General features: G+C 40.4%; 1 protein-coding gene across 3 annotated transcripts in view; it reads right to left on the bottom strand.

Annotated features, from left to right (window-relative positions):
• The window catches only part of RPS6KA3 (ribosomal protein S6 kinase A3), a 73,601-nt gene that overhangs the window by 22,549 nt on the left and 26,065 nt on the right, over positions 1–24,987 (bottom strand). For 2 of the 3 annotated variants that reach the window (XM_072137973.1, XM_072137971.1), the window contains exons 3-5: positions 4,278–4,394; positions 2,491–2,572; positions 741–821 (exon numbers count right to left, since the gene is read on the bottom strand). In XM_072137973.1, coding sequence (XP_071994074.1) covers positions 741–821; positions 2,491–2,572; positions 4,278–4,394 — 280 coding nt within the window. Of the gene's footprint in view, positions 1–740; positions 822–2,490; positions 2,573–4,277; positions 4,395–17,679; positions 17,834–24,987 lie in introns of those variants that run through there. The other variant, XM_072137972.1, reaches the window with a different exon arrangement.

Genomic DNA, 24,987 nt, shown 5'->3' on the forward strand with positions numbered 1-24,987 from the left:
GTGCATTTGTTCAAGCATTAGGAGCTGCTTAATTTAGTAAGCAGCTCCTAGTGCCGAAATTTTAAGGAAGAGCAGATCTGCCAGAGGGGGCACACACCTGCATGAAAGTGTGCTTGGTTTACAATATTTGATCCTGGGTGGAAGAGTTCAGTTAAAGTAAATATACCGTCAAAGTCAAGCATGGATAAACCAGGGAGACTAAATCATAAATCGGGAACAGTGACTTGTGTAATTTTTTTTATATTTGATATCCTTTCTTCTAAAATAAATTTTTAAAATTATGCTAATTAGCCTGTAGTGTTACTGGGTGTGTTAACAGAGCCCCTCCATGCTGCAGATTTAAAGGCTATAGCAGTGTGCAGTAGCACTTCCCCATCAGGCAGAGGGTAGTTACAAGCAGGAGTAGAGGTGTAGGGTAAGAGTGTAGCAGCCTGGCGGGCTCTGGATAACAAATTTTAGAAGATTACCACAGTAACAGCGTCTGGGTCTAATAGTGTTTTAGTCATGTTGGATTTTGACGGCAGATTTCCTTTAAGAAAATTTCACTTTTTAATTAATTTTTTAAACAAAAAGTCTTGTTATAGAAAATATCAGTCAGAGCAGGTTCCTGTGGGCTAATAGACACTGATCACTAACATTTACAGAGTGCCACTGTAACAGGCAGCAGAGGGGCAATGTGAGAGATGTGACAGTCTAGCAGCTGGTGCCATGCGATCAGCACTCAGAAATCTATTACTCACCATAGTGCAATTTGACAATAAACGGATGATTAACTTCCACTAAAATATCACGTTCCATTTTTGTTCTGACACGATCTCGAACTACAGGAAGGAAAAAAAAAAAAAAAAAGAAAGAAACATCACTTTAAAGTTGTCCTCCACCATTGCACTCAGAAATCCTCTCCACGTAGTGACTGTCTGGTACTCCTACTGTCTTACTCATTCCGATTCTCTTCTTATGTCCTGTAAATTGTATTTCGCTAATAAAACTTTAGCACCACCAACTTCTTCAAGGAAACAACAATTTTTTTTTTTTCATCTTTCCCGTGTGTTTCCTTTTGAGATAAATTACCTAGTCTGAGGGACCACATAGCCCTTGCAGTTACCACTTCCACTAGATGGAGCATGTGAAAACAGAGCTATACATATGTTACTCGGCATGTCGCTACACACAGCTATGGACATAGGTGGCTGGATGCCTTCAGCACAGGTCTTTATGACAGCAGCATGGCTCTAGCCGATAGCTATATGACGCTATATGACGGGAGTCATTGCAAGGCCTTGAAGATACCCTGACCACTGTTTAGCTATTAGAACCAGTGGCTGCAGCTTCAAACTCCCCTTTATATCTGTTTTATCCAATTTAAAGTAAATTTACCATCAAAATCAAGTACAATAAACCAGGGGCACTTACTGATAGATCCAGGCACCGTGACTATGGTGCCTTCTTACATTTGTTATCCATGGATTCTTTCCTTCTAAAATCAACTTATTCAAATTATGCTAATGAGCCTCAAGGGATACTATGGAGTTACCAGAGCCCCTACATGCTGTAACTTCACTGCAGGAGGCGGTAGGTGTGCTCCTGCATGGTGTAATGGCTTGCGAAGCCAGAGCACAGAGGGTGTAACAGACCCAGTGTCCTTCTTGCTCATTAGCATAATAAGCAAAAAGTTGCTTTTAGAAGGAAGGATGCCATGGATAGTAAATATAATATGATTACCAGAGTCACGGTGCCTGGATCTACGAGTATGTGTCCCTGGTTTATCATGCTTGATTTTGATGATGGATTTCAGTGGAATAGAAGCAGCAGACGCTATTTTGCTTAATTTTGATGACCCAATATTGTTTAGAATATTTTACCCATGAATCATATTATAGTGTTAAATATTTTGTATAAGATCCTGGAGATGATGACAGATATGAGGTTCCATGCAGGAATATACTAATAATATCTATACATAACCCGATTTAACATATATAATATTTACCAGTATGTAACACCGTATTGCTTGGGATAATTGATATATTAAAGAGTTTCCTCTACAGCTAGGACTTCACAGCTGCTAAAAGGCCAAATGATGGGGGGATGCAATATCTCAGCTTATCTGCAAATTTGCACAGTTGAAGGCTACATCATGGACACATGCAGCTTTAAGAAACTGAAGACAGCAGGAAGGCGATGGGATCATAGTGGCTTTTCCACCAAGGAGTAAGTTTATTTATCAATGACTATAAAGGATGTTACAGAAGTATATAACACTCAATTTTGACATTTTAACCATTCTCTTGGGACTCTTAGGCAGGGTAAGCACATCAAAATGTTGGAAAGAATCCATTTGCATCAATGGTTGAGTATATTTGCTTCCCTTTATATACTATTATGGATACACTGAAGGGAGAACTAATAAAAACGGAGGAATCTATACAAACAGATGTGTTTTGCATATTTGTGGATGGGAATAAGAAAATGTAGTAACATGTTATTTACCTTTAAGAGTGGCTTTTTTTAATACTTTCATTGCATATAGTTGCCCAACATCAGATCCTGAGATTTTTCGCACAAGAAATACCTGTATTAAAAAAAAAACCAAAAAAAAAAAAACCAGATGAAACTGTGGTTATTAAAAGCAAATAGGAAAGTTCAAGGATTCATTCTCTAATATCACAAGGCCGACAGCCCGGCTCCTGGGGGAAAAGCAGCACAGTATTAGGCTTTTTCTATTTGCTGAATCCTACACTTTTTTCAGGTAAAAGGTCCATTACAGTCATCCTTCTTCAGGAGACAAGTAAATACGGCTATACCCAATAGGTCACAAATTTACTTTAATATATTTCCTCGCATTACATTACCAATGAGCATTTTATTTCTTACTTCAGCAAAATCAGAGATTTTTTTGTGCATGACTGAAAGTTAGTGTATTAGAAATACAGGATAAATTAGGTGGAAAGAGGAAAGTCCCATGGTTGAGGCATACATTAATGAAGAAATGCCAGGATCTGGATCTGCAATGAATGTGTTATTGATTACCAAATTAAGCCAAATGTAATGGAGGAGCGGGGGTTTGCATAATTAGCAGTCCAGAGCGCCAGAAATCTTAAGGTGGCCTTAACTGGCAGTCTCCATAAGGAGAACTCATACTCCTGAGTGAAGGACAGTTCCAAATCAAATGTACTAAACCCGCCCTAGATGCTGGACATCTAGAACAATTGTCATCTGCTCTATAGCCCATCTTAAATAACATGGAGGGGGTGAAGTATACTCTATGAAGGAGATACAAGTTAGATACACAATGTGCCTTGCTAACCTTAAGTATGAATTCCATAATGTTCCGCCAATGAACAACCAAGATACTCGCAAAATCCAACTACATTTAGGTGTTCCTATAAATGGGGACTTTTTCAAACAAGTGTCGTACAGATGACTATAATGTGCAGAAATAATCGCCTTGGTGTTTCCCCCGTATGCTACAATTTCAAGCATCATATTACTGTGAGCTTTTCTAATGGGGCTAATCTGGTTCTGAGAAGAAATTGCAAGATTTATCTGAAGGAACTGAAAATACATTAACATTAACTCCTCTTGCAATTGATCGCACAACTTCATAGGAGACCACTTCCTAGAATATGTGCCAAAGCAATAAAACCCCTAGACAGCCACTCAACACATTTAGGTACTTTATTCAATTCAGGGTGAAAGAGGTTGGGCCAAATGTGGATGTGAGCTGTATAACCCTGCATACCAAGCACCTGCCTCCCCTTCAATCTTAATGTGAATTTTGCAGCAGCTTTCTGGTCGACTGTGTTACACTATATCAGACAGTCCAGCATCAGGCAGTGATAAACCTGGTGCACCATAAGACTGCCAAGTCCAACTTTGCACAGTTTTGCCTTTACAACACTTGAGCTGTCCCAATGCATTAATTGTGACATATTAATGGCAATGCCATGAGCTACTTTAAAGGGGTTATCCACAAAGCAAGTTACCACAGGATAGGGCCCAACTTGCTGATGGGTTGGTGTGTCAGTGATGGGACCCCCAAAAATCACAAGAACGGTGGTCCAATGTATCCCCATAACACCCCGCAATAATCACAGCTGCCAGCTGCACAGGGTGTCCTGTTCATCTTTATGGAACAAACAGATTGCCAAGCGCCATACCAAGACCCCCACCCACTTACAAGTTAGGCATTTTCCCATGGATAGTGGCTAAATTGCTTCTTGGGACAACCCTTTTAATTTTCCATTTTGAAAAACAGGACAAATCCTCACTCTTACCTTTCCAAAAGAGCCTTGTCCAAGTACCTTGAGAAGCTCAAACTGTGAGGGGTCAGCTTTCTCACATCCTTCCTTGACATGATGCGTAATCGCGATTTCATTTATACTTCCTTCATCCTATAGAAAAGATGACATTACTTCGTATACTGCACTCATAAATATTAAGGATATTTCACAGATTTTCCTTTCATTAATCTGCAAACAATGCGCACACAGTCATTTATGAATAACCACATCAGACCACACACTTGTTTACTTGACGTCAACAAAATTGTCTACAAGGGCATTTTAAAGGAAGAGTATTGTTCACACAGGTCACATTATAATAATAATAATAATAATAATAATCTTTATTTATATAGCGCCATCATATTACGTAGCGCTTTACAAATCATAGGAAACAAATACAAATATAATATAACATGACAGAGCACAACATTTGTATGGAACAACAGGAGTGAGGTCCCTGCTCGCCAGAGCTTACGGTTTGTGAGGATGATGGGGTAACACGAGGTAAAAGAATATTTAATGGTCAAGCCATTCTTCTTAGGGAATAGAACAAAATATAATAAATGGAATTGCTGTCGCTTGAACCACTCAGCCGTCATCTTATATACCAGGTCCAGGGTGAATGGGACTGCAGAGAAGTCTGGTGCCTGTTGGTTGCTGGATAACAGATGGGAGGACGACACAGGACGGGTTAGTAGAAGAGTTAAAACTTCATGCAGTTAATGAGTGTTATAGGCTTGCCTAAAGAAATGGGTTTTAAGAGCACGTTTGAAACTTTGGAGGTTAGGTATTAGTCTGATAGTCCGGGGCAGAGCATTCCATAGAATTGGTGCAGCTCTAGAGAAGTCTTGGAGACGCGAGTGGGAGGTCCGCACTAGGGTAGAGGTTAATCTAAGATCACTGGCGGATCTAAGAGCACGGGTTGGGCGATAGACTGAAATAAGAGAGGAGAGGTAGGAAGGTGCAGCATTATTCAGAGCTTTGTGGATGAAGGTTATTATTTTAAACTGTATTCGAAAGGAGACTGGCAGCCAGTGCAGTGACTGGCATGAACTGGAGGCATCCGTGTAGCGTTTAGTCTGAAAGACGAGCCTGGCTGCTGCATTAAGAATCGATTGGAGAGGAGAGAGTTTGGTGAGTGGAAGACCGGTTAGTAGAGAGTTACATTTGTCTATAATAATAATCACTTTATTTCTATAGCACTACTATAGCCCTACACAGGGGCTCACAATCTCATCAACCTACCAGTATGTTTTGGAGTGTGGGAGGAAACTGGTAGAGAACATAAACCCACCTAAACTCTTTGCCGATGTTGACCTGGATGGGACCTTGAACCCAGGACCCCAGCGCTAAAAGGCTGTAGTGCTAACCACTGAGCCACAGTACTGCCCTCTACAAGACATTTCTATCACAAATGGATATGTCGGAAAATCCATATAAGGTTTAGACCCAGTCAAAGCTAAACTATGCGTTGTCTAAATGTCGAAGAGGAGCAGGTATTAAAGGAAACCTAACATCAAAATCAAAATGGTAAACCAGGGACTGTAGTAATCTTCTAATTTGTTACCTATGGCCTCTTTTGTTTGAAAATAAACTTTTAAAATGATACAAAGGCTGGTGAACCCACCTCTACAAGTCAATTAGATTTGTAAATTATGGACGGCATCTGTATTTTTCATGTTCCCAAACAGTTCTATGTAAAAGGAATAAGACCTGCTAGGACTTACTACAGGTGGATGCACATGGGGCCATTGAAATGAATGGGTCACTGGGCCATCCGTTACAGATGAAGCTTTACTTGAATAGGAGCAGAGTTCTGAATATATATTTCCGATTCATCTAATGAAAGCATCGTCTGCCTGGTCACTTTATGGTCAGTATATTTTTTTTAGAATTGTAAGAAAGAGTTATACACAGTTATGATAGGATATACATTTTTAAATGCCCCTGCCAGCAATTTAGTGGACTTTGCAAACAGAGTAAATGTATCCTTACTATGAATATATCCATTGTCATACATTTTCTTGCAGGCGCAGGTAAAGTGAACGTGATACTTCCGTGATGGAGTTTTGGTGGGGTAATGGTCGTCATTACAATTATTACACTTCCATTTACTTCTATCAAAGCGTCAAAATGATTGCACAAACCAGGCTCTCAGGGGTCTGTCACCCATAGAGGCAACCATAATAAATGCTCCCATTATCTGGCTGTAATAGTGGTACTGATGTATATATAAGGAGACTTATTACAGGGCGTAGTATAGGACACCATAAATATACATAGAATCCAGAAGAGGCTTGTAACCATTAATACTATACAATTATATTAAGGAAAAAGGTATTGAAATGGCTTATACACCAAGCACCCATAACGTTGTGATACTGCATAGAGCCCATATGTGGGGGCAGAAAAACCTCAGACAACTCCATGGATTTTTTTGCCGAAATAATTTCTGTGACCAACACCATTGCCATGTCAATATTTGTAGATGCAGCCCCTGCTTCCCGGCAGAACAGCAGTGCTCAAAAGTAATAATAAAGAACGGGAAGAAGGGTCTCCATGCATCAAAGATCACTGTTATGCTTGACGTATCGTCCTCTACACAGTCTTCAGTGTGCGAAATCTGACCACTGCAGGTCGGCGATTCATAAAACTGACCACAGTCGTGTTTCTCTGGCAGCACTCATTATACAACTTAGGCTCTCTGCTGCCCGATGGGTGCCCTCAGCCCGCAGCAGACATTTTGGCACCACCAATATGATGTAATAGTAAGGGCTAGAGAGAAAATCCCAACTAAAAGAGAATCAACGGAGCGACAACAGATGCATAGATTTTTAGTTGTTGGGTAAAGTCATCTGTAAGGGGAGGTACTTCTTGATTCGGGCTTCTGGAGAACTTAGTTATAGGGTAATTTTATACTGGTTTTCCTCAAGCCACGTGAACAATGTTTATGCTTACGTGGTGCACAAGAATGCTAAGGTCAGTGATATAAGGATGGCTGGTGACATTTAGATGAATGACAAGACCCAAGGATTGTAAAAGCAGCATAGTCCACAGCATCCTACAGTCTCATCTAGCTTAGCTTCTTTCAGAAGGCTATCCTGGTACTATCTCTACCAGAAACCAAGAAACAAGCAATAAAGATGGGGGGGGGTGTTATGTTAGATGCTGCACTGTGTACCCGAGCTGATGCGCGCTTTTTAAATGAACAAAACAATTCAATAGCATCTGCCATACTAATTCAGCAGTAAAGTATTGTGAAAGCCACTGTAGTAACAAATACAAAGGCATTCCAAAATGCCTTCCACAACTTTCAAACTTCTCACTTTGGGTGGATTTCCCTCTAAAATGATAATAATGCCAATATTACGTTGCCAACTATACACAAACAGGACAAATGTAATTTTAGAAAATGCTATAGGTATGAAAAACCTGTTAATAACAGGACACAGGATAGACAAAGACCATGTAACTCTGGTACCATTGTAGATGTCCTTCACCACGTACAGCATTCCAACCCCACATATACCAACAGGAAGGAAAGACACAAATCATAACAAAAAGTGTCTGCTGGGGGTTATACTCCGCTAACCAGGCCAGATTACGTGTAGGCCGTACGTTAGTAAATATCTCTGGAGTCACTGCCAGCGAGGTGACGCTTACACAGAAGACGCCGCTTTGTTTTCCGGCAGCTTTTGATTATTTCTCTCTCCCGGTGATTTCAATGAACCATAGAGCAATTTCAGGAATTTCTTGTCCATGGTCACAGTGTCTAGCTCCATATTCTGTTTGGAGAGCCGCGTTTCGCACAATGAGATAGCTTTTTGAATTAATGAAACATGGGAACCCTGCAGAGCATCACATTCGCATTTTAAGGGCAATGCTGGCACAAGAACGCAGAGTACAGAATAGATCAAATAGCAACGTGATAGCGCCTAATTGTACACAGGAGATCCGTGAGGGAAAGAACTGGCCTTTTTTTCTTTATTTTTAAGTTTAATATATGACACATTCACAAATGTTTTTCCATAATGTTTTATTCATCTTCTAAAGTAAAGCCTTTTACAGTCGCCAGCTCAGTGCAACTACAAGCAGAGAGACTAGATGCCCACTCATTGTATATGCCTCATTATACAGCCCACTAATGACTATGTGCCTACCATCATTTTCTGCTATTCTTTGTATGGAAGGATTATGTTCAGATTTTCTCACACCCCGATGCTGGTCAATGCCGTCAGCATTTTACACTTCAAATGACTTCACCCAATGCCTTTGATACTGCAGCTAAAAATCATTGTGACGTGTGACCTGTCTAGTTCTACAATGGTTAATGGCTGCAGGATTTTAAGGTAAATCTTCATTGATCAGTGACCTCACAGAAAGATCTCCTAAATGCTGATAAACCTATCTGTTTAAAAATAGTAAATTACACATGCAAAGGAACTCCGGAAAAGCAAGGGAGATGGATGTTCTATTGAAGCCTTGTCTTGTATTATACCCAGCGCCTCACAACGCACAATTTTCTGTTCTAGGACAAGGATCTCCCTGTGGATGTGGTGCAGATTGAGCATTACACCAGTATTTTCTAATCACTGGCAATATATTGAAAGTATTCTACCATCAAAATCAAGCATGATCAACTTACTCATAGATACAGACACCTGAATTATGATAATGAGCCTGAGGGGCTCCTGGGGGTGTTACCAGAGGTCCTCTATGCTGCAGATTGACAGGCTCTGGTTACAACCCCAGGATCCCTAGTCACGGTGACTTGATCTATGAGTAAGTGTCCCTGGTCTATCATGCTGGATTTTTATGGTAAATTTCCTTTAAATTCATCTCAATCCAGCACAGAGACAACCAAAAGTGTATTAGGAAACACTGATATTAGCAGGGGATGTCAGTCAGTTCATGGATAATAAATGTAGAAAATGTTCATGCATCAAGGAGATGGGGACTCAGGCTGTTGATGCTGTGACTCACTGGACACTAATGGCAGGGAGACAAGTAATGTGAAATAAACTTTTATAAAGCAAGGATAGTTTTCAGAATGTCGACAAATGAATTTGTAAACTCAACATGGCAGAAACTATTGAAACAAGTAATCATTTAAAAATTAACTTCCTGATGACAGGTTTCCTTTAGTGTAAAATTTTGGACAAACAATATTCAAAAATGTCTTTTATCAAGAAGGGAACAAATCAATTACAAAACCCAATCTGAAATATTGGAACTTTTAACATATATCACATACATTTTTTATGCATGGACTCAACTGAATGATCTAAAAGTCACAAGGATTCAATGCTTATGACTCAAAATTTTACATAACCACAATAAATGACAGCTATGCGCAAAAAATCAAGACCAAAGCTGCTCAAACTCAACTGTGACCTCAAGAGTCACAATGTCTCAGTCATTGTGGACGGTCTAACCATACGGGTCTTGTGACAGCACTTCCTTCTCTCAACACTGAACCTTTGTATGACTTTACATCTAAACACGTGTTGCCCACAGCTACATCCTCCATTTACATTCTGGTAATCTAACAATGGCATTCCTAGGAGATTCTCACTGTTTTACCATCAGTGTGTAAAATAACCAGACAACCGGAGCCCAAAACTTAGATGGACTTCATATTACAGGCGGTCCCCTACTTAACACCCGACTTACAGACAACCCATAGTTACAAACGGCCCTCTGGATGTTAGTAATTTTTATGGTACTGTAGCCTTAGGCCACAATAAGCAGCTATCACAGGTGTCTGCAATTAAGAGTTATTGTTAATTCTGGTTCTGATGACAACCCAACATTTTTAAAATGTAATTGTCACAGAGACCAAAAAAAAATTTGTCTGGGGTTACAATTATAAAGTTCCAAACTACATACAAACTCAACTTAAGAACAAACCTACAGAACATCTTGTACGTAACCCAGGGACTGCCTGTATAGACTACTTAAATGTTAATTTCTATTGATCACCTTTGCTGAATAGACTACCAAAGTTTGTGCGTGTATTATGTATTCACATCAAATTCTCTTCTTACATCAAGAGAAAAATGTTGCCGATCTACAGCAGAAAGCGGGGCTGAAAGGAATTGTAAAGTACCCCTCTCGTGTCACTTTCATGTGTGTACTGTAAACTGCAACAGATTTTTGGACACAAATTAGCGCAGAAAATCTGCTGCAGTTATTGACGTGTGGTGTCTGTACATGAACCCCATACAAGCAAACCTGAGGAAGCAGCACTCCAAAGGATAAGGACGTTTATTCACCCGTGGCTTCTGCTCCTCTATGGAGCCATTTTCAAGCTTGCAGCCTTGTACCATGTGTAAATAAACATACTTCTTTGGAGTGTGGCTTCCTCGTGTTTGCTTTCATTTGGATTCCATATAACCACCAAGTCTAGTTATTGAAACTTGCACCCAACTTTGGACAATATCCACTGACTCATTGTACTGCTCCAAAAGTTTAGTGCCCTATATAATTTACCTTAACCAAATGCTGCAAGTGTGGGCAAAGGGTAACCAACACAAGTATAATCATAGAACAAGTGTGTATGACATTCCTGCTTGGCGGCATTCTACAGATCACCTTTCCTCTAGATCAGGGGTCTCAAACTGCGGCCCGCGGGACAATATTTTGCGGCCCCCACCTGCATGGAGAGGGCAGGTCGCGCTGCATGGAGAGGGCTCACGGGCCGAGCCCTCTCCATAGCCGGTAAGACTTTGCTGCATATTGCAGCAAAGGCTTACCGGTAACACCCGCGATCGGTGCTAGTACCGATCGCGGGTGTTTTCACAGCGATGGCTGCCGGCAAAGCTGCCGGCAGCCTCAAAAAGATAGCGGCGCATGGGCGCCGCCATCTTACCTGGGATCGCCGCTCCCCGTGACGTCATCGGGGGGCGGCGATCCGTCTCCATGGTAGCCTCGGGTCTTCCGAAGACCCGAGGCTATTTCGTTTTAACCCCTTCATTACAATGTGCTGATAGCACATTGTAATGAATGAGGAGGAAAATCCCCATATATTGCCATACTGTAACTGTAACCTAGGGTTAAAGTACCCTAGGGAGTCTGAAAAATAGTATAAATAAAAATACAAAAAAGTAAAAAAAAAAAAAAATGATAATAAAAAAACCTAAAATTTCAAATCACCCCCCTTTCCCTAGAACTGACATAAATATAAATAAACAGTAAAAATCATAAACACATCAGGTATCGACGCGTCCGAAAATGCCCGATCTATCAAAATATGATAACGTTTTTACAATGCGTTTAACCCCGTAACGGAAAATAGCGCCCAAAGTCGAAAATGGCACTTTTTTGCCATTTTGAAAAATATAAAAAAATCTATAAAAAGTGATCAAAAGGTCGTACAGTCCTAAAAATGATATCATTGAAAATATTATCAAATTTCGCAAAAAATGACACCACCCACAGCTCCGTACACCAAAGTATGAAAAAGTTATTAGCGCCAGAAGTTGGCAAAATCAAAAAAATAATTTTTGTACAGGAGGTTTTAATTTTTGTAAAAAACATTATAAACCTATAACAAATTTGGTATCCCCTTAATCGTACCGACCCAAAGAATAAAGTAGACATGTCATTTGGGGCGCTCAGTGAAAGACGTAATATCCAAGCCCACAAGAAAATGGCGCAAATGCGTTTTTTTCATCATTTTCATTGCATTTGGAATTTTTTTCCCGCTTCCAAGTACATGGCATGGAATATTAAATACCATCACTATGAAGTGCAATTTGTTACGCATAAAACAAGCCGTCACACAGCTCTTTACGTGTAAAAATAAAAAAGTTATAGATTTTTGAAGGTGGGGAGTGAAAAATGGACATGAAAAAACAGGAAAGGGCCCGTAACCGGTTAATCCCCTTCCCTCCGGTACTTGAAGAAGATGAAGTCGCCACTCTGAACGCACTTGGTGCAGGTCAGAGCGGCGACTTCATCTTCTTCGATGGGAGGCAAGTACCGGGGGGGATGGAGTGTCCTGGGCTCAGTGCGGTAGGAGCTTGGGACCCCTCGGTGCACAGGACGCGTTCATAGAGAGAACACGTCTCCCAGCTCGGGGCTTTCCTTGCGCTGGGAGACGCCATGACATTTGAATCTGAATAATGATATTTTGTAAGCGCATTTTGTGTGGAAAACTTGATGCGGCCCAGCCTTACCCAGAATCTACCTCCAGCGGCCCCCAGGTAAATTGAGTTTGAGACCCCTGCTCTAGATATAGAAGAGGCTGCTGTCTGTGCTGTAGAAAACCAGAAGGCCTGCTCTGTAAAAAAGCTCATTAACTAATGGTGCAGATTTGCTTATGTTTTGTGATATAACTAAATGTAACATATTTAAAAACAATTGTAACTCCAGACAAATTTTTTCTGTCTCTGTGACAATTGATTTTGGATATTGGAAATATTGGATTGTCGTAAGAACCAGGATTAACAATAAAGCTTCGTTACAGACACCTTTAATAACTGTTACAGCTGTTTATTGTAGCCTAGGAAAAAGTAAATTACCAATATCCAGAGGTCCGTCTGTAACAAGGGGTTGTCTAAGTCAGGTGTTCTTAAGTAGGGGACCGCCTGTATATGGATTTACATATCTAAAAAATGCCACCAATAGTTTCCATGTACTACAAATGCTGCTATCTATGAGAGATATAGCTGTTCTTACAGTTACAATCCTGCAGATATCCATACACACATAATGCTGTGAACCCTGGGATCACACCTTGTGAGTGCTCCACATGAGAGCATCAAGTGTTTTCACAGATTACAAAGGATCCTACAGAATACAGACACATGTGTCAACACATTCATCATCTCACACATCCCCCTTAAACGGGTGAGATACTTATGTACATATTCCCAGACTGCTTTGTCGTGCGGCTCTGCTGTATATTAAACATAATGTGCCTTGTTTTCTAGTCTAGCTAAAACGTCAATAACTTTCCTCCATGTCAGAGGGGTCATGCTGCTATAATGGTTACCTGGAGAAGCAGAGGATTCTGCAGAGCCATGTCTTAGCCGCACTATACTTAAGGCAGGGGTTCCTTTAATTGGAATTACAATGCATTTTTTTAAGCATATAAAAATATGCATATTAATTTTACACAATACAAGCGGTCCCCTATTTAAGAACAACCGACTTACAGACGGCCCCTAGTTACAAACGAACCTCTGGATGTTGGCAATTTACTCTAACCCTAGGCTACAATGATTAGCTCTAACTGTTATTAAGATGTATTGGTAATCCTGGTTCTTACGACAACAACATATTTAAAATACAATTGTCACAGAGACCAAAAAAATTTTGTCTGGAGTTACAATTATAAAATATACAGTTCTGACTTACATACAAATTCCTCTTAAGAACAAACCTGGGGACTGTATGATCAAATGTTCTTTCCTCCACTTTGTTCATATTGAGCTTGTGTCTGTTTATTGCAGATAGAAAGAGAAGTCCTGGTAGAAAGTAGCCATGGGTCACATGAGATAGGTCCTCCGCCACATGCGCAATGCACCAGGAGATGTCGGCCCGGTACAAAGAATTCACTTATGGACTGGGTAAGTGCACAATAAAGCAAGGTTTCTTCATACCAATGGCTACTTTCCACACAGCTTTGGCTTTGTAGCAGCATTGGGCAGGGGTGAGATGAATACACTAAACTCCAGCTCTATACAGGCATCCTGGTGGTATAGAGATTCCAAACTATTGGACAAGATCCAGCTTAAGTTACCATTGGTAATATACATGTATTCAGCAAATGTAAAGTCTAAACTGCAGAATATGGTTAAGGGAGAAGCTTAAAATGCAAAAGTAAGTTAAAAAGAAAATATATCTGTATATAAATATGGGGTTATGGTATTACGTGGATATTTCTCATATCTTTAATGGCATTCCCTACATTTCAGCAAGGGACAGGACTCCAGAAAATTAAATAAAAAGAAAAAAAATTCTTAAAATTTCAAGGGCTAGATAAACTCCATCCTGCCGGGTGTCATAGTGACCAAGAACAGTACAGTGACAACTAAGGCCTGCCCTTCCTGTGTTAGACATTCTCCTAGAAGTACCTCTCCAAAGTCCGAACCCTACAGATAACCTTTTCTCTGGAGCACAATAGTTTTCTAACTTTCCTGTGTGCAACCACCCAGCATAGGGAACGGTGGAAGAAAAAGTAAGAATGAGGAATACAGTGGAACCATACCATACAGAAGAGAACGGATACACAGGCCTTTAAATGGTGTTCATTAAAGAGAACCCGTCATGCAAAATAACCCCCTAAACTAAATATATTTTCATAAACTGCCATTAGAGAGCATTGCCTCTATCCCTTCATTGTCCCTCTACATGCCTGTAAACCTAAGCAATGAGGTCCTAAAGCTGTATGCAAATGACCTGTGACATGTCCAATGAAGCATTAGCAAGCTGTCCACTCTATTCATGAGTGGGAGGCACAGCCACACCCCCAGTGCTTGACTGACAGCCTGTATAATGATTTGAGGCTGTATAATGATGTGCTTCCTGGTGCTGGCGCCCCCTGCAGCCTGTGTGTATGAGATACTCCTATACACATGACTGACAGCCTGTATAATGATGTGCTTCCTGGTGCTGGTGGCCACACCCCCTGCAGCCTGTGTGTGCATGTGTGTGCACGTGTGTGTGCATGTGTGTGCACGTGTGTGTGCACGTGTGTGTGTGTGTGTGTGTGTGTGTATTGGAGAGATACAGCATCTCCAGGCAGACATGTTACAGCAGAACATGTAAGATTCATGTGTAGCTGATGTCTGTGTCTCTCACCTGTATATTAGGAGGATGCAGCATGTCAGCAGATGCAGCACACACACTAGCCATGCTTTACTATACATTACACACAGACATGAGCAGGGGGAGGAGAGGGGAGGGGTAACAGGGGTGACATCATTGCCTCTGACCATGTGACCAGCCTCATTTACATGATTAAGAATAGATGATTTTACAATGAATAATGTATGAAATAAAGGTTGGGATGGGATCCTTGTGAGCTGCTCCAACAGGTAGAGGTGACAGGACTAGTGACACAGACCTGATGACAGGTGTCCTTTTAAGGAATCATAAATGTGGTCCTATAGGTAGGTAAACAAATGTTCAAAAAGCCTTTTTTTTAGCCTAAGTAGCCTGGACCTTTACCATACTCATGGACTGGTCACATTGGGGATATCAACAATGAGATTTTCTGGCAGAAGAGAGAAGTCCAAGCTTGTCAGGGTCATTATAAAAGAATAGTTCTTTGTGCTGCTCTAGGACATCAGATATATTATCATTGACCAACAAGAATTTAGAGGCTTTGGAAAAATACGTACCGCTAGTCATCTGACTCCATCTACTTTTCTTCTATAAACATTTTGCAGCCCCACAGCAAAAAATCTGAGCATTACAACATATCCCATAAAACAGCATTTCCCACAGACTGATATTAAGTGGCGACAGCCACTCCACAAGTCCCTACCCAGGCTGCAACTACAAGATTAGAGCAAACTGGAGTAAACCTAGGGCCATTTAGCCAATTCACACTTCCATTTATAAAAGACATGAGCTCTGTGTGTCCTTTTAAGATATTATGGATGTGTGTCATCTATGAAAAACTAATCAACTTTATATTTTAAATCCCAATACATTCAATTGTGTATGAATATACATGTGAATTTCAGGGTCTCATTGCATTAGTCGGTACATAAAACAGACTAAAACGGAGCATGTCCCAGAGGTTTAATTGGCCTTACAGTCCATGGAGGGAAAAAAAAAGCCTAAAAAAAAACCAACCTTATAAGGTTGCTTTCACACGCATGCATTTTTTCCGATCTGAAAACGCTCTACTAAAAACGGCCCAAAAACGCCATGTGTGTCTTCACCCTCAGAGTAACTATTCCTTTTACAAACATTGCTCGATTGGTCACCTTGGGTTAGACAGTCCAGGCTTCGCACCATTGCTACTTGCACCATAAGGACAGCAGACAACTGTGCAAAAAAGGGTCATTTGGAGGAAGAAGAAAACCAATAAAATAACCATAATTTACCCCATATTCCTTCTGCAGTCAGAACATACGAGCCAACGAATGCTGAACATGACGTTATCACTGCGGAATCACCAAAGACCAATGTGGTGGCATAATTATTGATTTCAGGGATTTTTTTCAATTATTTAATCAAATTATTCTTTCTTTGCTATTCCCTTTATCCACTAGACTTCTGCAGATTGTACTAGCAAAGTGTTGACGCCGTGAAAAGTCTTTTCTTACCTGTATCTTACATCAGCGCCACATAATACGTGTAGGCACCTGCTATATAATATATATATATATATATATATATATATATATGCAATGTGATCCTATTGCACAGGCTATGAAAGGTGGCGTAAAACATCACTGCGAAAAGGGTGCAAATTACCCCAAATATAAATGAAAAAGATATATTTTATTTGATATGGAAAATACTACTACTAATACGCAAATAATTAGGTTGCCAGTACAGATGAGTGGACCCATAGTTTCAGATTGGGTTTGGTCGATGTATTGCCAGATTGGTGGCCGAACAGCCAATCCAGCAATATATCAGTGTCGGTGTCGCACCGATGAACCCGAACTGAAACTACACCCCCCGCCTCTGGCCAGCAATAGCAGCACGTACATAGTTAATGAATGCTCTTACAATTGGTCCAAGAGTCTGTTGTTACTTCAGGTTCAGTTACAGGCGGCATCTCTAGTCACACGATACATCAGCCTCCTGGTGACAGGCGCACACACACAATATAATGTGACAGCCGCTACTGACACGGACGTACGACAGCAATGTAAAATGTATGACTACTGACTGGAAATGACATAAACCTATAGTCTTCCCTCTGTACGCTGCCAACTTCAGGTGCTTATAGTACTCACCTATTTACACATCATATTACTACTACCCAAAAGGACACATATCATTTCATATAAAAAGGTTTATACAAGATTTATCAATGCTTAATAACCAGCAGAAACATTCACTTTACAAAAATGCCAAAAAACAAGTTTACTGCGCTAAATTCTGAGGTAAACATACAACACGTATGCAAGATATTGTATGAATAGCCAGAACTGTGAACTACATAATCATAACTATACACAACTCATACATGTCCCATAGAATGGCCTTACAGCGAGATTGGTTATAACCTGACAATACAAAAGACTGTATGCAAATAAAAGAAATCTAAAACAACAGTAAAAGCAGCTGCAGAAACCTCCCTTAGGCACAATCTATACAAAGTTCCTGACGTGCAGGACAAGCATGAACATGTCACCTTACAACACTCCACATCTACTAGACACAGCACTGTCCTCATATACACAACCAAAAGTCTTACCCGTAAAGAACGTATCCGTAAACCCCAGAACTTTAACATGGCCATAAAACCATAATGTTAAGACTGTCCCGCACAGACATCTGACAAGTTAAAGAGGAAGGCCAAACCCCTGAAGTTCTTGCTGCTACCAGCTGTTCCGGCAATTAGAAAATTTCCTGTGAGGGGAGAGTCAGAGATTGCAAGCAAAGGACTCTTGATCCTTTTCCTCTGACAAAGGGGAAAAAAAAAAAACTCAGCAGACAAAACCGAGAGAGATTGCAGGACCCGAGATCCAGGCAGGAAGCTTGAATCTTACAATGGCTGACAGCGATCTGATCCCACAGATGCTGAGACACGCAAGACAGCTCACTGTAACGCAAACAAACAAGACGTCTTACTCTTAATCACCGGCAAAGCCAATGCCAGGAGGTAAACACACGTGTCCCTAAATGCAGTAACACAGAGGGTTCATCCCATGCCCCTTGCTCAGAGCAAACAGAGGTCAAGCCTGAGCCCGTCTGCTGCTATGAGTGTATTATCCTATACAAGGATCCATCTTAAAAGTACACCGAGTAATATTTTTGTCTCCTGGACATATTAAGCGCATAATCTAAGTGAATGGTTTTATTTCTCGCTCCACTGCTACCACAAAGTGCATAAAATGCAGTCCTGGAGACGAGGCGAAATCTGCAAGTCAGACCGCTGCTGGCTCTGGAGGGTCTGCTGGGAGCAATTACATCTTCTAAATAGGGGGTAGAGAAGCCGCATGGAAAACCCTGGAGGGACAAGAGGATCTTTTAAAGAGTGTAAAAGTAAATTAGAGAGACAGAAACTGCACTTACAAATTTAGGCCGACACACCCCGACATTGAAGCAGGACGGACACAATGACAAGATTGCAGGATTCCAGAAATCTCATTGACTTACATAGTTTGTCAGTTCAGGCAAAAACTAAACATAACAAGAAAAACTCTACTGAAAGGGAACCAATCCCTGTGCGTTTCCCAGCAAAATATTTGAATGAGTGATGCATAGAAAAGGCTCTGAATATCATATTGGTGAGGGTCCAAAGCCCAGATAATGTATCAGAACAGAAATGGGAATAAAAAGCAGAGAGCCCCCATTCAGTGGTGGTGAAAGCAGGTTACTGCAGCATAGCCATCATGCCTATGAATGGAAAATGAACTGAAGTAACCTTGTCTGACCACTACTCAGAATGGAGCTGTCTGCTTTGTGACATTCTTAGTATAAGGCGTTTTAAGGCCGTTTGGGAGGTTTCAGATCATTAAAAAAAAACATCAGTTTTTTAAAAACCACATGCATTTTTTGAAACCGCAGGCATTTTTAAAAACGGATGTGGTTTTTAGGATCTAAAAACAGCCCAAAAAACGCCATGTGTGACATCACGCTTAGTTGATGGGATCAGCTTATCAGTGGAGTTGCTGGGTGTTGGAGCCCCACCTATTCTATGGATAGGTTCATAATTGGAGGCAATCCACAACTTACCGACAACCCCTAGTTACAGACAGACCTCTCTGTCCCATTGTGATCTCTGCTCAAGCTTTCTGGATGCTTTACTTTAGTCCCAGGCTGCAAAGTTTCTGTAATTAAGTTTCATCGATAATCCTTGTTCCCATGACAACACAAAATCCAATTGTCACTGGGACAAAACAAAATCCAGGCTACAATTAATAATAAAATTTTCCAACATATAAATTTAACTTAAAGGGTCTGTCCACTTTCAGGAACTAATCGATATGGTTTGTGTAAGGAAAAGTTATACAATTTTCAGATATACATTCTGTATCAATATCACACTGTTTTCTAGATCTCTGCTTGCTGTCCTGCTATAGAAAGTTTCTGTTTTCTTCTAGTGGCTATAAATCTGTCCATGGTCACACAGGTGCACAGCTCTTTTCCTTACACAAACCATACAAATTATTTGCTGAAAGTGGACAACCCCTTTAAGTACAAACCCAAAGAACCTGTCTTGTATGTAACACGGGGACAGCCTGTACTTCAAAGCCTATAGTTTTTCCTGAAAAACACAGGGTGGTCAGTATACTTACCAGGGGGGCCTGGGACACCCATGGACTGCTGGCCTGCTCCTAAAGAGGCATCTGCAATGATATTGCGCTCAATGCACATGTGCCATCTGGACAAATCCCTGGCATCAGACTTTACTGACCACAGAAACCCTCTGGAAAGGAAAGTATACTCTCCGCACATAGGTGTTCTGAAGAAGCAGAAAACCCCTTTAAATACTATGTCAGGAGCATTTTGGTTATAACTCTGTCCTGGACCAAAACTAGAAATTTATAAAACATTAACAACTTGACATTATTGTTCCTTATGTCACAGGGGTGTGTCCTAGTCTGACACACGTGGCGCTTTAGTTACATTTTGAAATGCAAACCAAAGTAACACTGCGTTTCCATTGAGTTTACTAAGTGCACAGGAAATGCAATGTAAATCTCAATGTGTTATCACTGGGGGAAACTTTGAGTTGTGTTTCAAAAAGCAATCACAGTGTCACATGCAATTTCAGCCTATCAGCACCTATTGGGTAGTGTAAGACACACCCACCTGGCAACACCCAGTTGTCAATTTATCCATAAATTTGTAATTTGTGGAAGTTCAAAATGAGCAGTACAAAGAAAAGATGATGAGGAATTGTTATATATAAGGAATAATATGACTTGCACATGTCAGGCACTACAGCCTTGCAGCGCTGGGGACCTGTGTTCAAGTCCCAGGTCAACATCTGCAAAGAGTATGCATGTTCTCTCCATGGGCTTCCTCCGGATCCTCCAGTTTCCTCCTACACTCCAAAACATACTGGTAAGGTTGAATAGATTGTGAGCCCCATTGGGGACAGGGGCGGATTTGACAAGCTCTGTGCAGCACATAATCTGTGTGCGCCATATAAATAAAGGAATTATTATTATTACATTACAGATTCTCTATCACTGGATTACACACAACTGCTGTTATACTTCGTTAGAACTAATCATTGCATCTTCTGAACTACATAAAAACCATAAGTAACCAGGAGCCAAATCTGTCCCTCTGTACGCAAGAAACTTTTGTAATTCTCTTGCTCTGGATTCCTCCTGAGAAACCATCCCCAATGTGAACACTTCACTATGGACAGAGACTTGACAACTCAATATTTGCAACAGGATGTCAGGCGATTTATTTAGACACATTACGAGAGGCAGGATACGTAGATTTCCTCCTTAAAAATAAAACACTGCTTGATGTCCTCACTTAAAGGGAAGTAAGTACGCTGAATGCCGAATCAGCAGTCTGGAAAGAGGCCTATTTCTAGTGCAGTCTTAATGGAATAAGCTGTCGTTTGCTGAACACTTAATGGCTCTGTATTGATCTGTGCAGCTGCATTAGGCACCAATGAGCAGCTTCCTGAAGGCCCAATCTCCCCATCAGATTCCTACATTATGCAGCTACAAAACTTCCATAGCCTCATCTCACCAAACTCATAGCAAAACAGATAAAAGTCAGATTTCTGAAAACAAAAAAAGCCAAAGCGTTAAACCGCTAATAACTACACCGTAGCAAGGACAGTATTCGCTAAAATCACAAGGAAAACTACAGCCACAGCAGGATTATTTGCCATGGGCGACACCATGTTATCCTTTCTGAGACAACATTCATAAATAGTTTTCTGCAACTTTCACACAGGAACTAAAACAAGCAATTTAAAAAGAAATCTACAATCAAAATCCATCATGATAGATCCAGGCCCTGTTGTAATCTTCTTATATTTGTTATCCATGGCCTCCTTCCTTATAAAATCAACTTTAAAAAATTATGCTAATGAGACAGAAGGGCTCTGGGTGGGGGTGGGGGTTATCAAAGCCCCTAGGCGCTGCAGATTTATAAGCTGTTACAGTGGAGACTAGGGGATTGCCAGAGATTGCCTGAGGGTGGGTTTGCCGTTTTGAATGCGTCGAAACGCGTGTGTGTGCTCATTGTGTTTTTCTTCATTGCTTTAAGTGTAAACAGCTGTGACAATGTATACACAGCTGCTCACACACCCAGCAATGAAGAAAAACGCTTCCAGAGTAGCCAAACACATTGCAAAATTTCAACACATCCAAAACACCTCGTGCGAACCCACACCGAGGGCGCGTTCACACGCTTTGGTTGCATTTTCATTCAGTTTAAACCGCATTACAACAGCTGCGGAAAGGTGATTTGCCCTATTACATAACTATTTACATTTGTTAACGCAATGTTAACAAAACATGCGTTAACAACACATGTGTGGTACCATTTAGTTTACAATGCATTTTGTAAACACAAATGTTAACAGTAATGTAATTATGCAAATCACCTCTTCTCAGCTGTTGTAATGCCTTATAAAACAGAATGAAAACGCAACCAAAGCGCAACGTGTGAACGCACCCTGAGGGTGCGTCCACACAGTCAGCTTTTCAGATGCAGTTTTTGAAGACAAAAGCAGGTGTGGATCATAATGGGTTGAGACAAATAATTGATAGGTGCTCCTCCATTCCAGGTTTGGGCATCAAAAACTGCATCTGAAAAACTGAACGTGTGGACGCAGCCCGGGAGGGTTCACAGAATGCAGACTTGGAGGCAATGTAACCATTTACTCACTCACATATTTAACCATTTTGTACAGGAACAATCTCCAAGCAGCATAAAGTTACATTCATTGTTAAGGCAGTGCACAGGGAACAGGAAGAGAAGTCTTCATCCAAAGATAAAAACAGACAACATTTTTCCGGTTACTTCCCTGCACAGAGTCCTGTGAGGAAGGGGCCATTATCCTGTCATATTCTGGTGTAACTGGGGGACAGTTGTGGAACTTTTTTATTATTTCTCTGAAATCTGTAACACGCAAGTCATAATTACTAATATTCCAATATTTCCCCCAAAACACACAAGTTTCATTTAACTCTTATTGTGCCAAAGTGAACATCCATGAGATCACACGACAAGTATTTCAAGTACAGCTAATAAAACAAGACTCCTTTGGCAACCCAAAACGTAAAGATTTGATGAAAATAAGCGGTGTTTAATGACCATGAAGCTTCAAAACATTCCCTACATTGCACAACCATGTCTAAACCAGAAAAACCTTCACAGATTTTTAACCCTTACGGGACTCAGCCTTTTTAGTTTTTAATTTTTTTTCTCTCCAATATCTGGGCTTGTTATCTGTGGGACAAATTGTGCTTTTAGGGGTGATATTTAATATTCCATGCAATGTACTGGAACGCTGGAAAAAAATTGCAAAAAAAAAAAAAAAACCCCCACACATTTGCAGCTTTCATTATGTGCCCCAAATGACACTTCCTACTTATTCTTTGGGTTATCTATCCATCCATTCAGCTATCTATTTTGAAAATCATGGAAATAGTAAGTGAAAAAACTACATTCACAGCCATTTTTCATGGGAGATTTTTGCAATCTGGAAAAATCCCTTAACGTTAGCAAACCAAGCAAGTCTAAAGTGAACGGCAACTTTTTTCACACAGTCCTGATACCAAACAGTCTGAACCATCTTCGGTCCCTTTCACACTTGCGGTTTTCATACGTGTTTTCTGCGCGTGCTTTTGACGCGCAGAACTTGCATTGCACTCTGACCCATGGTAACCAATGGGTCTTTTCAGACCTGCATTCTTTTTCACGCACGCACATTTTTTTTTTTTAACGCACGTTTAAATCTCGACATGCTCTACTTTTGCAAGTCACGCACGTGAAAAACGCACCATACAAGTCTATGGAGACGCATCAAAAACGCATCGCACTCTGAGACACTTGCAAGTGAATGTGTTTCTCATGCATCAATTGCCATAGAAAAGATAGAGCTCAGTCCTGAGTCCATTTCACGCACATTTTCTGCACGTCAAAAACGCATTAAAATTGCATTGCAAACGCGCGTGAAAAACTGAGACACTGAACAAACTCTGACTGAAAACTGATTGCACTCTGATGCAAAATGTGCGTTTCTCACTGACTAAACCCTGATCGCACCCTGATCAAACTCACGTGATCTGCAACGCAAGTGTGGAAGGGGCCTGATGCTGTAAATCACAATCAACATTGAAGCCAATGACCAGATGTTTATCAGGACTGGTGGAAAATTTGAGATGCATAGAAAAGCCTGTTCCAAGAAAACGGCTTGTGGTTTTGTCACTCAGCCTGCGCTTGGCCTTCCTGTATCACTGAAGTCTGAGCTTGTCTTATATCAGCATTCAAACCTCTGCAAACACAATGGAGTTTTATGTCAATATTCACCAAATCCAAAATATTCAACAGCTAACCCAAACAACAACTATAACCCAATGCTATAACAACTATAACTATATGCTATAACATATAATGCAATAACAACAACTATAACCCAATGCAATAATAATCATTAACCCCTTCGGCGCCTATATTGGCCTTTAGGAAGCGACCCCATTTTTCAAATCTGCCCTGTGTCACTATAAGTGGTTATAGCTTTGGAGCGCTACAAGATATCCAGGAGATTTTGAGATTATTTTCTCATGACACATTGTACTTCAAATTAGTTTAAAAATTTGGATTATAGTTATGAAAAAAAGTGAAATTTGGCCAAAATTTGGAAAAATTCTTAAATTTTCAAAGTTCTAAATTCTCTACTTTTGATGCAGATAGTCATGGCACCCAAATAAATTCATGACTTACATTTACTAAATGCCTGCTTTATGTTGGCACGTTTTTTTTTTTTTGTTTTTTTTTTTAAGATTCCACATATGTTACTAGAATGTTAAGAGGCTCAGAATTTCGGTGCCTTTTTTGAAATTTTTAGGAAAATCACAAATACCCGTATTCAGAGGGACCTGCTCAACTTGTAATTGACTGTGCGAGGCCTAAATAATAGGTAGACTCGTAAATTACCTCATTATGGAAACTACACCCCTCAACGTATGAAAAAGCACTTTTAAGAAGTTTGTTAACCCTACAGGAGTTTTGTAGGGGTTAAAACAAAATGGAGGTGCGGTCTACACATTATAATATTTTTTGACCATAGATTCATTTTGGGTGGAAAATTCTACATTTGCAATGGATTAAATGAAAAAAGGCTCCACAAAGTTTGATACCCCCATATGTGGTGGTAACTGCTGTACAGGCGCACGGCTGGGCATAGATGCGCCATCCAGAGCAGATTTGCATCATCACATTGGTATAGGCTATACTTTTTTTTTCTTTTTTTTTAATGTGGATCTATGGGGGCATATTTTTTATCTATAGATAATTGGTGAGATTTTATTAACTCTTTGTTGGTGGGGAAATGAAAATCATTAAATTTTAG

Source organism: Engystomops pustulosus, chromosome 2 (assembly GCF_040894005.1).
Source record: "Engystomops pustulosus chromosome 2, aEngPut4.maternal, whole genome shotgun sequence".
Lineage (NCBI taxonomy): Eukaryota > Metazoa > Chordata > Amphibia > Anura > Leptodactylidae > Engystomops > Engystomops pustulosus.